The following is a 15,269-nucleotide window of genomic DNA, read 5'->3' as shown; positions in this document are numbered from 1 at the left end:
TTTGTTTTTCATGGTGCTAAGAGGACCGACGACCAATTAAAAACTGTTCAATTTTGGAAGTGACATTTACATATAAATGCGGGATTTACACTCAAAATTGCAATTGACACGTTTATAGCTAGCATGGATCAAAAATACGGCAAGATAAAATATATACGCACAATGTTAATGCAGATTAATGAAATACAATTCTCCAAATTGTACTATTATCTAGGACTTTTGTCTCAATAAACTCCTAATTAGATTACTGCTTATTATTAATAGTAAGTAAGGTAGTTGTTAAGTGCAGGATTAAGGGATGTAGAATAAGGCATTAATATGTGCTTTATGAGGACTAATAAACAGCCAATATCCTAGTAATATGCATGCTCATAAGCAACTAGTTGATAGTGAGAATTGCACCCTAAACTAAAGTGTTGATATTCCCTTTAAATTATTTGTAAATATAATTTAATAATCTTAAATGTCTTGTTGAACATTGTTATTCTTGTTACGGTGGAGCCGTTGCGTACACATCTGCACTTTACTAGAGAACCCACACTAATTTCAGATGCTCAGTGATTTGAGTCTTAATTGACCATCACACAGTACAGTTAAAGGGGTACTTCAGCGCTGGGAAGATGAATCTGTATTTAAACTGGGTCATCAATGTAGTAGAAATTTGAAATTATTTTTTAATTTGGTGCCTTCTAGACTGAGAAAAGACAGAAAATTTATTTTTGTCTAATGGGGATGAAAGACTACAATTCCCAGAATGCTTCGCTGCCCTGTGAGGCCACTCCCAAAGCCACCGCTACTGGATTACTGTGACTGAGTTGGAGAAGACATTACAATTAAAAACTGAACGTGTGTGTTCAATATAATGAGTGAGTCACCGCACGAGTATCACAGCACTGAGCACTAACTGCAGGAGTCAGATAAATGAGCTAATGAGCTCTCGTGATGAGAGCTGAGGTAATCACGACTACACTCGCGGCATACATTCACAAAGCGAGTTCAGTCTGGCGCCTTTCAGTTCATGCCTTTGCAAGCTTAACTTTCATAGAAATTAATTTGAGAAGTTAGAAGACTTACATTGCTCACCATAGCTCCGTTTAAATGAGTGCCTGTAGCTGCGAGCTGAGCTCTGAGTGTGATCTCCATCCTCCATGCGCGGGTTCAAAACATGCAGAAATGGCTCCCTCTGCTGGCTGTAGTCTTTAGCCTTTGGCCAAACATTCCTCCTATGATGCAAATATCGTCAATTTGCATCATAGGAGGAATTTTTCCAGTAATAAAATGCATAAATCTCTTGTCTCAGGGGGATATGAGGGGGGGAAGCACAATCATTTGAATATACTGCAGGGTTTCTACTGATAAAAGGCTATATGCTAATCGCTGAAGTAACCCTTTAACAAACTTGATTTAACAAAAAAATTACAAATGTTCAGGTAAATGTATGAGTCTGCAAATCAATTAAAATCAGTTACAGCAACTGTGAACAACTAATTGTGATTTTTAGTGCAACATGTATGCTTGTTATGATGTATAAATCTCTATTCTAACAGATAATTAACACAGACGTTCATGCTTGTGCAACATAAATGTAACGTGTCGTAAACAACACACACAAACTGGGAATATATTAAACAGTCGCCTATCGAGCTGTTTGCTTTTCTTTACTAATTTAATAAGTGTGTGACCTGTTTTCTTACAGTTTCGAGCCACCAGGGCCCATGTCTGCAGGCATGGCTTGTGAACTGGAGGCTATATTTAGACCTTTGGTAAGTTTTTCTCCACTCCACATCTGGTGTTTGTAACAAATATATCTCTGCTTCACTCTGTAGGTCTCATGAGATGCTTTGGTGGAGAAAATTAGATTTAGTTTTAACATCGTTTTTATTATATCCCTGCATGTGGGTAGAGATAAATCATTGAGAACAGAGTAATTACTCACAGTAACATGGGATTGATGGATCACGTGAGCTCCGCTGATTTTACTCTCATTGGTAGTTGCTTTGTCATAGTCATTTGTATTACACTTTTCACAATACACATCTTTTCAGAAAATCTGTCTATAGTGTGTTAATGCCTAACACTGAGCAGCTTTAGGACTATTTTAGGGAAATTAAATCAGGGAGCTGATCAGTCTCTTCATACTGAATCCTGTTCATGTGTCACTGATAATTTGCATAAGTAAAACTATGTTGAGTGGCATGGAAACGCCCACATTACATAGCAATAAATCATCAACTCTCACTGATCATCATTGGCTTTCAGTGGTTTTATTATTGTCAGTGTGAGTGGCCCTTTAGAAGGCTTTCTTATAATAGAAAGGATGTGCATTAATTGGCAGAAATGAGATCTAGACAAGACAAGTGCAAATTTAAGAGCCAGCCGTGTTGACCCAAACACAAAACTCAATTGACATGACAGTTACTTAAAAATGAAGGTGTTCTTTACGGGGAACATATTTACATCAGTTTTTGATATCAACAATTACATTTTCGCTAGCAAAAACTATCAATGTATATAATAAATATATCACCTATATACATTTTTGATATCTGTAATGATATTTCACTAGTTAAACGTCACCATAGGCTGCCATTCAAATTCAATCGTTAATATCAGTAATTGATTTCTTACTAGTTGAAACTCCAATTTCACATGAAGTCAATACTTTTTTACTAGTATCTTGGATGCCCTGGGGGTTAGCAGATAAACATTTTTTTCATTTCTGTGTGCACATTCCCTTTTAATATCTGCTTATTGTGGTGGTCCTCCAACAGACATTCTACTCATTATAAGTAACTTTGCTATTACATGTCAACTTATTCTAACCATAACCCCACCAGTTTACTAATACTCCACTAGCACTTAAATCTCTTTAACTCTCTAATTATAGTGAACAGAATGTGTTGAAGGGACCATCAAAATAAAGTGAAACTCAATGTGTTTTCCCTTTATTTGTAAAAAAAATTAAATTGATCAGTGAATGCTCCACTGTAATCGAAAATCTACATTTGTTGTAGCTCGATGTGGATTTGGATGGTATGATTCACTTCCAGTCGGCTACTGGCATGTTTTCTGTGGCCATCAAGTGCTCCAAGAAAAAGTGTGAGGTAAATGAGATGTTTCACGTGATTAAAAACAGATATGCTTTTTATGAGGTCATGGTGGGTTGTTAATGTATTTTCTTGAAAATACCATTATTTCCCATTTTCCCCAGATGGTTGTTGATCACTGTTTTGTGGACTTTGGCACTCATGTGGTGGGACAGAGAGTTTCACGAGTAATCACCATGACCAACAGAGGGGCTCTAGACACTCGTTACACACTGACAGGCGTCTCCAACGGACCCCTTCAGCGAACCTTCACGAGCACACTGGTGAATAACACTGATGCGACTACAGAGGGAGCGAGAAAGTCCTGTAATTTGGGATTTAGTTATTCTGGTTATGTTAACTCTTCAAAATGGGTAAATCTCACAAAAATATATTAGGCTAGGGTTGCCAACTTTTTACTTTTTACTTTTTAAATAAATGCTTAAGGAAGTGGAATAATGTGGCAGTAAGCTTTCATCGTGATTTCAGTCGAAATCTAATGGATCCCCATGATGCATGATGTGAGTTATTTATCTCGTTCCCTGCCATTGATAGATTTACAGCTTTCCATGTTTTCACTGTTATATGCAAGAGAGCACTATTACACATCTCCTGAAAGTGTACATAATCTCCTGATCAAAACACAGGCGAAGAAGAAGCAGAAACAAGCAATATCACACAAAGTAAAATAATGTGATCCTCAAATATTAACGGCATATAAATCAAAACTGCCTAATTTGACTGAGTGAAATGTCAATCCAGTACGAGCTCTAGGACTGTGAAGCTTTTTGGGGTGTTGATGAACTCTTTAACCCCGGTAAGTTTGTGGTTAGTTTGAGCAAACTCTGGGTTTTCAGCCTTATGAAGTTGGATTGGTTTTTATCAATGATCATCACCTTAGTTACTTACACTACACGGCTAACCTGCTCGGGAGCGGATTTTAATCTGGGTTAGAGATCGCAAACCCAAACTTAACCAATCAGCTGCAAGTAAAACCCACACTCCCTCTATCTCTCGTTCCAAATTAAAGCAGTTTATGTTGGGGAAAAAAATGGATTCCCTTTCTCTCTAATGAGAAGGGAATCAAATGGACACTGTGATTGGCTGTTTGCCTCACGTGTCACACTTTCAGGTGCATGCGCTTCAGAGTTAATCACTAACTCTGGATTAAACCTGAGTTGACAGAGATTTATACCAAGCTTTGAGAGACTGTTGAACTTGATCTAAACCAGGTTGGATTTATCTGGATTTGTCAACTCTAAACCTACTCTAAAAAACAGAGTTTGTTCAGCTAGCTTCATGCAACAGACCTCAGGTGAGCAGGATCACAAAACTCGCACCTCCACCGTGAATAAATCACCATCCGAATGCACGAGTTTATCACTGAGGTGGCTGCACTTTTATTTTTATGGATGTCCACACGAGAGACAATTACCGTCCGAATAGGGCTAAAGACTACATCCAGATGGGATTCAAAACAATGATCAGAACACAGATGGAGTAGATGGAGTCCATCAACACCCCCCAAAGCTTCACAGTCTTATAAGTGATCTTGTTATTTCACATATGCATCTGTTTACATATAATAGCTCTTGTTTCTGCTTCTTCTTCACCTGTGCTGTGATCAGGAGATTCAGTACTCTTTCAGAAGATGTGTAATAGCGCCCCCTACCGTATATCAGTGAAAACACAGAAAGTCGAAAATTTCTGCCAAAGGTGGGGAAAAGTTTATTGTGATTGTGATTTAGATTTTCAAAATTCTCCAAAGGCCAATCCATACCGCACTGACAGACAACTGACACATCAGGTTTTGTTGGATCAGTGTGATCAGCTTCTGTTGGTGTTTGTTGCCGCTCATTTTCATCAGCGTTCAATCGCTGTTTGTCGAGTTGTGGAACATAAAATAAGGATGTACTGTTATCTGGAAATTGTTCACGTTTGTCAGCATCTGTCTGTGCTGTGTGAGTTGGCCTTGTTGCGGCAAAAATTAACTTAGTTGCATCACTGAATAAGAGAAAAACCTTCGCCAATTGTTTTTATGAAGATTTATTTTCTTACAAGAAAAGAGTCACAGTCGTACAGCCATCCTGAATGTCTGCAAAGAGCTAACTGCAGACTAAACAACTGAGTTCCCTTTTAAACCCTGTCCAAGGGCAGCATCTCTGCACTCCTGTAATTTTCTACACATACTCAAATAACCCCATATGTCTTTCATCCTGACGCTTGATGTACTGTTGATTTTAACAGTCAGGCATAGCAAACATGCAACACATGCATAATGGTTAGAATTCATTTTCATCTATGATTAAAAAAAAATCCACCACAGACTAGACAACAACAAAAAAAACGTTCTTGTAATGTCACATTGCAAACATATCATCGGACAGATCTTGACAGGTTTCGTGAGATTCTGGTCTCTTTGTCTTGATCAGGATTCTGGTCAAAGCGGTAGTTTAGAGATGGCCAGTCTGAGCGCAGAGAACACAGCAGAAATCCCATCAGGCATGGAGAACACTCACATTGACCTCGGACCAGGTAACAATGCTTTTCACCGGTGGTACAGTGCTTTTTCATTTAAAACATTTGAAATTTGTCATTTTAGTTGCAAACATGTAAAATCAACAATCTCGGTAAAGTGCCGTATTTTACCCTTCATTCCCGCCGTCCTCCTGTATTAGTATTTTTCCGTAAATCTCCCGTATTTTAACCTGTGCTATTAAAAAATAATAATACCGGAGTAAAAAAAACAAAAACATTTCCAATCTGAGCTCTGTAACTAGCCTCGTGATAACCTGATAACTGGCAGTAGCCTACTACAGTACTGTAGTGGCCGTTGTCGCGAGGTTAGTGTGTGAGGTCAGATGACAAGTGACAACGCGGGAAATTAACAAAAAACAAAACAGAGACGGATGATGAACGTAACGATAGAGACGGAAGGCACTCCCGCCAAAACACCCAAACCCTCGTGTAAATACCGTGATCAATGGGACAGCGAATTTAATTTTCTTCAGAGGAGCAGGGTGGGGGACAGTCACGCTTTTTGTAAGTTTTGTAACTGCGACTTCAGCATCTCACATCCGCATCATGTGCGACAGCGGAGGATCTTTTAAAGTGACAGTAACCACTTGTTGACAATGTAAAGAACAAAAGTAATTGCTCACTAAATATGCTCTGTAAGTAAATAACTTCAGTATCTTTAATAAGGATTAATCTATATATAATTCATAACTTATGCAGTGCAAACTGATAACAATTTTTGTATATTTCCTACTTGTTAAGTTGTTATACAGGTAGGAAGAGCACAGGTACAAATAAAATGTATTATTATTATGGGTTTATGTGAGGACTTATGCCCTACGAATCCCCCCCCCCCCCCCCCCCCCCCAATCTATCCTGGATTTTGATACCCAAATGTTGCCAGGTATGCCTCAGTGTTACTTAGGCTCTTTGAACACTGACTTAATCCCTTCTGCATCCGGCATCCAAAACATAGTCAGCATAATTACACCGCCTTCTAAGACACCGCTTTGACAGAGAAGACAATTCCAGAATGCATTGCGAAAATTGGCAGAGTCTATAGAAATGGCCAATATAAAACATACTTATATTTTATTACATTTGAAAAGTACTGATAGACATAGATTAATCTAATGAAAAATAAAGATGTACCACTTTTTCGTGTTTCGTACTTTGACAACTGACTTATTTCTATAAAAAGAAACAGAATGTATCTTAATTGGACATTATTATGTACATACATGTTTACATTTTGTACATCTTCTTTATTAGTAAATTGTCCTTGCCTGTGATATCAGGTGTGTCTCCTGTCAGCAGTCATAGTCCTAGTGAGGTTTTGACGGCTGATCCAGGATCAGTGGATGCTAAAGTGGAGCAGAGCACCCATGAGCCCACTGAGTTTATCATCGAGGAGGTATGAACACACTGACATGCTTACACACATATAAGAAAACAAATCAAGTAAGGCAAAGGCATCGAGCCTGGTTCTCAAAGTTTATTTTATAAGTTTATTTTGCTGACACATTTATCCAAAGCACTTACTGTAATGTTCAGGTCCAGTAGAGAGGGAAGTTAATGTAAGGATCTATTTACAGGCAGTTCTTTATTAACACAATTTAGAATATCTAAAGTACAGGGAAAATAAATCAAACGAAAACAGCTTTGCTAGTGTAACAAACTCAGTCTGTTTAGTTTCCTTGTGTTTTGGTTTCATTTTATTAGTTCTGTTTGCTACTTATGCCGCGTTCCAGGCAACCCATGTTTTTCCTTCTACCCGTGAAAGTGCATTGGAACGGCCGTCAAACCCGTGACTTTCTACCTGCGAACTCATACTAGATAGATGTAGTCCCAGTTACAAGCTCTGACGTCACATAGCCCGCGAAACAACAATGGCAGCCATTTTCCTGTTTAACACTGTGAAACTGCTTTAAAACAATCGTCATTGTAAAAGTACTATAAATAAAATTGATGTGACTTATGGGCTCAAAAACCGGCCTGGAACGCAGCATTAATTCCCTTAGTCACTGATTATGTTCACCTGTTGTTCATTTAGTTCCCTCATTATCTCTGGCTGAATCCAAAATCGCCCCCTAAACCCTCAGTCACTATTCCCTACGTTAGTCCACTAATACAGTTCATTTTAAGGAGTGTTTGAAAACGAGTTTGTGAATTCGGACAACCGTTGTGTGTACATCGGCTGTACACTCGTTATTGCGGTGCATTGTGGGATTGAATGAGTGCACTCAATAACGTCAACTATTGTTTTGGACAACACTGCAAATGGCTGTCCCCTTAAATAATGCCCTATTTAAGGGTATAGGGGGCGATTTCAGATTCAGCCTCAGTATATCATTTAGTCCTCAGTTTCCTCCATTCTTGGTTCGGTGTCATATGATTTTATGTGGTTAAATGTTATTCTCCTGTTGATTCTCCTATGTTGTCTGTTTGTGAATTTCTTAAAGTTTCTGTCGACTAAAGACAATAACCGACCATGAACTGAAGAAACCAAGGAGCATAAATACACAGGATAATAATAAATCAAACTAGAAACAGGTGCAGACCATAATCAGTAACTAGAGTAACAAACCAGTGGAATAACTTTGGGTGCAATAATATTTACATAGGCTAAATCCGAAATCGCCCCCTATACCCTTAAATAGGGCATTATTTGAGTGGACAGTCATTTGTAGTGGTGTCTGAGACCATAGTGGATGTTATTGAGTGCACTCATTCAATCCCACAATGCACTGCAATAACGAGTGTACAGCCGATGTACACACAACTGCTGTCCGACTTCACACACTCATTTTCATTCACTTCTTCAAGTGAATTGTATTTGTGGACTAACGTAGGGAATAGTGAATGAGGGCATAGAGGGCGATTTCATATTCAGCCATAGTCTCTTAAATAGGTGCTTATTTTTTGCCTTTATTTCAAACGGTTCATTAACTGCAAATGTTGGACTGTTGAAAACTTGATCGAAACCTTATTTTACTCACTGAAGAAAAAACTTTACTTTGTGAGCGGACAAATGTTTACCCATGGTGCAAATAGGCATCCTGGAGGCCTCCATTGTTTCAAAATCATCTCTGTGCTGGACAAAAGTGTTTGGAAAACTGTGCAGTGAATCTCACATTGGTGTGAATGTTCAGTGGAAATGTGACACTAGTCTTCTCTTTACAGGCTTATGAAGGTGATGTCGGACCATTTACGAGCGTCAAAATACCCATCATCTTCACACCAACCATTCCGGGAGAGGCAAAACTGGATTTCCAAATCCTGTTTTCTCAACCTGGTTGTGAACCGGTTGAGTTTTCCCATAATTATAAAAAATGTTTTATATTGACATATTTTATATTTGCTTTAATGGTATAAAATATAAACTTGACCTTTCTCCTTGTTTCTGAATGCATAGATTGTAGTTTCGGTTTGTGGCGTGGCAGAGAGCGCACCTGTGTGGGTGACCAAGCCAAACATTGACCTGAAAATCTGCATGTATGATCAAATTTATCAGGACAGCATCGAAGTTCAAAGCAGGTGAATTAGATTTTTATCAAGACAAGATCCACATTTGCCATTGAATTATAGACAGTTGCAAGAAAAAGTATGTGAGAGGGATCATACAAAATGTGTTATTTTTTATTTAGTGCTGCTGATGAAATGTCCCATTCCCTCAGCTCCTCTTAAGCCCCTTTCACACTGCACGTCGGACCCGCAATATTCCCAGAGCATTGCCGGGTCGCCTTCTGTGTGAAAGCAACCACGTCCCGGGATTGATTACCAAATTGAACCCGGGTCGGGGACCTAGTAACATTGCGGTATTCGACCCGGGACGAGTGCTGTGTGAACAAAAGCCGAAACGAATGCCGCAACGTGTACGTAGTTATCGTGCGACTCCTAGAGCTTGTTTTTTCAATAATACAACCCTGCAGTGCCAGAAGAGCTCGTCGGTGTTTTAAACGCAGAGAGTGTTCGTATACAAAAGAAACTAAAATTAAAAAAGCAGAAATGTGCGCAAACTGGACACAAGTCGAGACCACGGAGCTCCTTACTATCCGCTCTGAAGCTGAGATTGCTCGCCGTTATATGTCACATCCGGATGTCACGTGTCAACTCGACCCGGGACCGTTAAGCGTTGTGTGTGAAAGCGCACATATTACGGTATTTCGCTGGCAGTGTGAATGGACCAAATCTAGCGGCCCGGGAACAAATGCCGGGTCGCATTATCCGTGTATTTGCCGGAATCGCAGTGTGAAAGGGACTTTAGTGTCTGATTCTGGCTCTCTTAGCACTTTCTTCTTCTTTTTTTTGACCTCAGCTCAGCTTTTGACACTGTTAGCCATGAGAAACTCCTGTTGCGGCTTTCAGCAATGGGAATAACTGGTACAGCCTTTGACTGGCTTATTTGATTGTTTACCAGAAGCGCAAATAATCCTCCAAATCCATCAGTTCTGGTGTACCTCAAGGTTCTGTCTTGGGCCCTCTTCTTTTCACTAATTGTATGTTACCAATTGGACAAAGAATGAAACGCTAACTTCCACTGTTATGCTAATGACATACAGATTTATTTAAGGACAAAGTTATTGCAGTTACTAAGACTGAAAAAAATGCTGTTCTGAAAACATTGCAAAAGGGACTTTCAAATTACTTTCTATCCAGTCTTTGATGTCAGTAATGCACAATGTTAACCTGGAAATTGGGATGTTTGTCTGATCTTGAGGAAAGCAAAGCTGGGTGCCATTTAAATAGCAGTGAAAATTACTTAGTGTAACCTTGGTTCTCTGAAGGATTCAATAAGGCTTCAGTATTTCCGGAGAAAGGTGGTTTAACCATAGTGTCAGCTACTGATGCAATTTCCCAATCCCTCATCTCACGGAAACGAGGTTACACAAGTAACTGGACCATCATTATAGAGCAACGTAAATATTTATTTGATGGCTTGGGCATTTATTCATTGATCAATTGATCTGAAGCTGCTTCACTAAATGTGAAGTAGAGCCTCCTCAAAACAGTGAGTTGAATGATCTGATCCTCTCAGTATAGCTCTGCATAGTCTGATTATTAAAAGGATGAACTTCCATTATATCTGCTGTTCTGGAAGCTTCTTGCTGCAGGCAACATTGGGGAAAATGGGTCATCTATTCTAGATCCATATAGATGCATAAGGTGCATACCTTAAAGCCCTGCTCTTGTGGATTTGAATGAGTGGCATATACTGAGTCTCGTTGTGTTGCTGACAATGACTACGTTTACATGGACAACAATACTCCGATATTAATCTGATTAAGACAATACTCTGATTAAGAGGCTGCCATGTAGACAGCGATTTCTAATTACCTTAATCTGATTAAAGTCATAATCTAACTAAACATAAATCGGATTAAGACATGTGGAGTATGCCTATTTTGGTCGCATTATCGGAGACATGTACACACCTTAATCTAATTATTAAGGTCGTGTCGGAGATTTTGCCGCATTTTGTGACAGGACACATAACGTTACACACAACAGGGAAGTGCAGAGAGGAGGCTTTGTGGGTTCGAGCGTCTGCCTTTTTGAAAATTAATCAAAAGTGCCCCGCTCAACAATCATCGATAATATTGTGGCCAATAAAACAGAATTGGAATTATAATTAATATAACAACGTGTACACAACAGTAACAAATGGCGGAAAAGTCCTGTTTATCTTTTACGTATCTGTCAGTCTGAAATGTTGTTGCCATAAAGCGTTGCTATGGGTGGCATGCGTTTTGCTTGACTGTTCATTCTGAACACTGCTTCCTCAATATTTAAAGCTATATAAAGCTATTATTCTAAATTTAGGCTGTCAATAAGGAGGAAAGAGGGGCAGTGTCTCTTCAAAAAAACAGAAAGAGACAATACATAATGTTACAAAAACAAATTAACATAAATGTATATAAAACATTATAAAAACGAGTGATTTTTATACTTCTTAATGTAAAGTAACACTGTCCAACAGCGACACCCGCAGGTGAAGTTACAGCGAGTTTCCTGAGCCCATAAAATTAACAGACCTGCCAAAGTCACGCTATGATTGGATGTTGGAAAACGTAGTGTGGCATGGGGACGTAATGACGTGCCATAATCGATCTATGTTCTATCACATGTAAAACGGGAACATGAACGGAGTACTCTAAAAGCAACTCATGTAAACACCTTAATCAGAATATTGTCTTATTTAGAATAAGGTCAATTATTAGATTACTGCTGTCCATGGAAACGTAGTCAATGTTTGATTGGGATTACACATACATTGTGGATATTAGATTATACAATGCAGTGTAATTCTGTTTGACTTAAACTGAGAATGAGTCCTCTTTCAGATATCAATATATTGGTTCTTTCTGTACTAATGTCTTTTCCTTCAGTCTGATTTCCTAACTATTGAGAATGGGAATATTTGGTGGTGGTGTTTTTTCTTTTCTCAGGGCCAGCTCAGCTCTCAGATTGACATTCAAGGTGTGTAAAGAGATGAGGAACCACATGTCAATCCTACCTAAAACAGGATTTATCCAGGCCAAATCCACCTTCAGTGCTCAGCTGAAATTTCTGCCAAGGTAGACCTCGATAACAACACTTAATTAGATAAATAATACTAGACTTAAATCTTTGCTTGATGGGGTGGCTTACATATGGTTTTCTTCTGTTTCTCATTGTTATTTAAACAAAGTTGGGAATTACTTTACTTGTAGTTCAGTTCACTTGGTTCGTTTGAATATTTAGGGCCCTATTTTAATCACCTTAGTGCAGGATCTGAAGCGCATCCGAGTCTCATCTCCCTTTCCCTTTAAAAACCAGTTGCGCTCACTCAATGGCGAATTCACTATTTACATGGAGGAATTTGCAAGTGAATCCTTTCATTTTTAATATTTAAATGTGTGTGTGCTGCTGCTTGTCTCTGTGTGTGTAATAATCAGAGTGTATGATCGCTGTGCTCTGCCTTTAGGCTCATATTACTCACACACCCTTTAAATAACACAGAAATACTGCACTATTGACTTTAGAGCAGGTTTGTGTTGGTCAATGGTCAGTGGTTTTCAGTTCCTCACAATAGCAACGCTCCAACAATGCTCCTGAACACACCTGGTGTTCAGACCAGACGCGCATGGGGGAACACACACACACACACACACACACACTCTGATGGGGGAGCAGATGCGCCAGTGCATTTGATATTTAAACACCAAGGAGCTGGACGTGAACATGAGAACTGCGTCGAGCTGAAACTAGCAGAACACTCTTGCGTCACATTGAGCCGGGTGTGTGATAGGGCCCAATGTCCTGGTCGGTTATAGTTCACATTGGCAATTTTAAAACTGAACCTAAAGATACCAGACCTAAAGGATTTGCCCTGTTTGCCTGTCTCTTGGATTTTCCTGCCTGGTCTCTAAACAGTACCTCCATATGATGGTATTTTGACTGGCTGAGAACTCGTGAAGAGCTTATAAAATGTGTAAAGGAGTCAAACAAGTAGCAGATATCCCACCGTCACACACACAAATAAAAATCTGCTGTGTGGAGACGCGGTTCTGACGCCTGTACCGAACTGTGATGGGCAACATCACATATACAGTATTGTTCAAAATAATAGCAGTACAATGTGACTAACCAGAATAATCAAGGTTTTTAGTATATTTTTTATTGCTACGTGGCAAACAAGTTACCAGTAGGTTCAGTAGATTGTCAGAAAACAAATGAGACCCAGCATTCATGATATGCACGCTCTTAAGGCTGTGCAATTGGGCAATTAGTTGAAAGGGGTGTGTTCAAAAAAATAGCAGTGTCTACCTTTGACTGTACAAACTCAAAACTATTTTGTACAAACATTTTTTTTTCTTCTGGGATTTAGCAATCCTGTGAATCACTAAACTAATATTTAGTTGTATGACCACAGTTTTTTAAAACTGCTTGACATCTGTGTGGCATGGAGTCAACCAACTTGTGGCACCTCTCAGCTGTTATTCCACTCCATGATTCTTTAACAACATTCCACAATTCATTCACATTTCTTGGTTTTGCTTCAGAAACAGCATTTTTGATATCACCCCACAAGTTCTCAATTGGATTAAGGTCTGGAGATTGGGCTGGCCACTCCATAACATTAATTTTGTTGGTTTGGAACCAAGACTTTGCCCGTTTACTAGTGTGTTTTGGGTCATTGTCTTGTTGAAACAACCGTTTCAAGGGCATGTCCTCTTCAGCATAGGGCAACATGACCTCTTCAAGTATTTTAACATATGCAAACTGATCCATGATCCCTGGTATGCGATAAATAGGCCCAACACCATAGTAGGAGAAACATGCCCATATCATGATGCTTGCACCTCCATGCTTCACTGTCTTCACTGTGTACTGTGGCTTGAATTCAGAGTTTGGGGGTCGTCTCACAAACTGCCTGTGGCCCTTGGACCCAAAAAGAACAATTTTACTCTCATCAGTCCACAAAATGTTCCTCCATTTCTCTTTAGGCCAGTTGATGTGTTCTTTGGCAAATTGTAACCTCTTCTGCACATGCCTTTTTTTTAACAGAGGGACTTTGCGGGGGATTCTTGAAAATAGATTAGCTTCACACAGACGTCTTCTAACTGTCACAGTACTTACAGGTAACTCCAGACTGTCTTTGATCATCCTGGAGGTGATCATTGGCTGAGCCTTTGCCATTCTGGTTATTCTTCTATCCATTTTGATGGTTGTCTTCCGTTTTCTTCCACGTCTCTCTGGTTTTGCTCTCCATTTTAAGGCATTGGAGATCATTTTAGCTGAACAGCCTATCATTTTTTGCACCTCTTTATAGGTTTTCCCCTCTCTAATCAACTTTTTAATCAAAGTACGCTGTTCTTCTGAACAATGTCTTGAACGACCCATTTTCCTCAGCTTTCAAATGCATGTTCAACAAGTGTTGACTTCATCCTTAAATAGGGGCCACCTGATTCACACCTGTTTCTTCACAAAATTGATGACCTCAGTGATTGAATGCCACACTGATATTTTTTTGAACACACCCCTTTCAACTAATTCAACTAATTGCCCAATTGCACAGCCTTAAGAGCGTGCATATCATGAATGCTGGGTCTCATTTGTTTTCTGAGAATCTACTGAACCTACTGGTAACTTGTTTGCCACGTAGCAATAAAAAATATACTAAAAACCTTGATTATTCTGGTTAGTCACATTGTACTGCTATTATTTTGAACAAGACTGTATATGCTTGAGCATTCATGTCCTGTTTTTGTTTATTTGTGATGTATATTTAATTCGAAGCGCACCAGAGTTTAGTCCCGAGACAGTTACGCCCACTGATTGGCAAAAACATTGAGCGACAGCATTGGTTTACAGCATGAATGCCGCACAAAACACATCTAAAACGGGAAAGAACTTTGAGATCGACTGAACAACCGGATTTGACAAGAAATCTGAGGTGTATTTTTACAGATCTGACATTTACATGAACCTGATTTTGGCCTGATAGGTAGGTCTAAATCCAGGTGATCAATTATATATCGTCATATTGTCAAGCCCTAAAACTTGTATAGTTTTTGTCAGTATGTCAGTAAAAACATCCAATTTATGCAGAATATAAGATGGTAAATATATTTAATTGATGAGTTGTCAATGCAATATATAACAAAATGATCTATATCGTAT

General features: G+C 39.0%; 1 protein-coding gene across 1 annotated transcript in view; it reads left to right on the top strand.

Annotated features, from left to right (window-relative positions):
- cfap74 (cilia and flagella associated protein 74) overlaps positions 1-15,269 on the top strand; it is an 89,107-nt gene that overhangs the window by 19,857 nt on the left and 53,981 nt on the right. The window contains exons 14-21 of the mRNA XM_067412964.1: positions 1,697-1,763; positions 3,015-3,104; positions 3,212-3,460; positions 5,519-5,621; positions 6,902-7,017; positions 8,787-8,909; positions 9,019-9,140; positions 12,053-12,181. Of these exons, the coding sequence (XP_067269065.1) occupies positions 1,697-1,763; positions 3,015-3,104; positions 3,212-3,460; positions 5,519-5,621; positions 6,902-7,017; positions 8,787-8,909; positions 9,019-9,140; positions 12,053-12,181 (999 nt within the window). The remainder of the gene's footprint in view (positions 1-1,696; positions 1,764-3,014; positions 3,105-3,211; positions 3,461-5,518; positions 5,622-6,901; positions 7,018-8,786; positions 8,910-9,018; positions 9,141-12,052; positions 12,182-15,269) is intronic.

The sequence above is a fragment of the Pseudorasbora parva genome, chromosome 13 (genome assembly GCF_024679245.1).
Source record: "Pseudorasbora parva isolate DD20220531a chromosome 13, ASM2467924v1, whole genome shotgun sequence".
Classification (NCBI taxonomy): Eukaryota; Metazoa; Chordata; class Actinopteri; order Cypriniformes; family Gobionidae; genus Pseudorasbora; species Pseudorasbora parva.
Note: the sequence above shows the minus strand (reverse complement) of the source record. Positions and strands in the feature narration are given on the sequence as shown.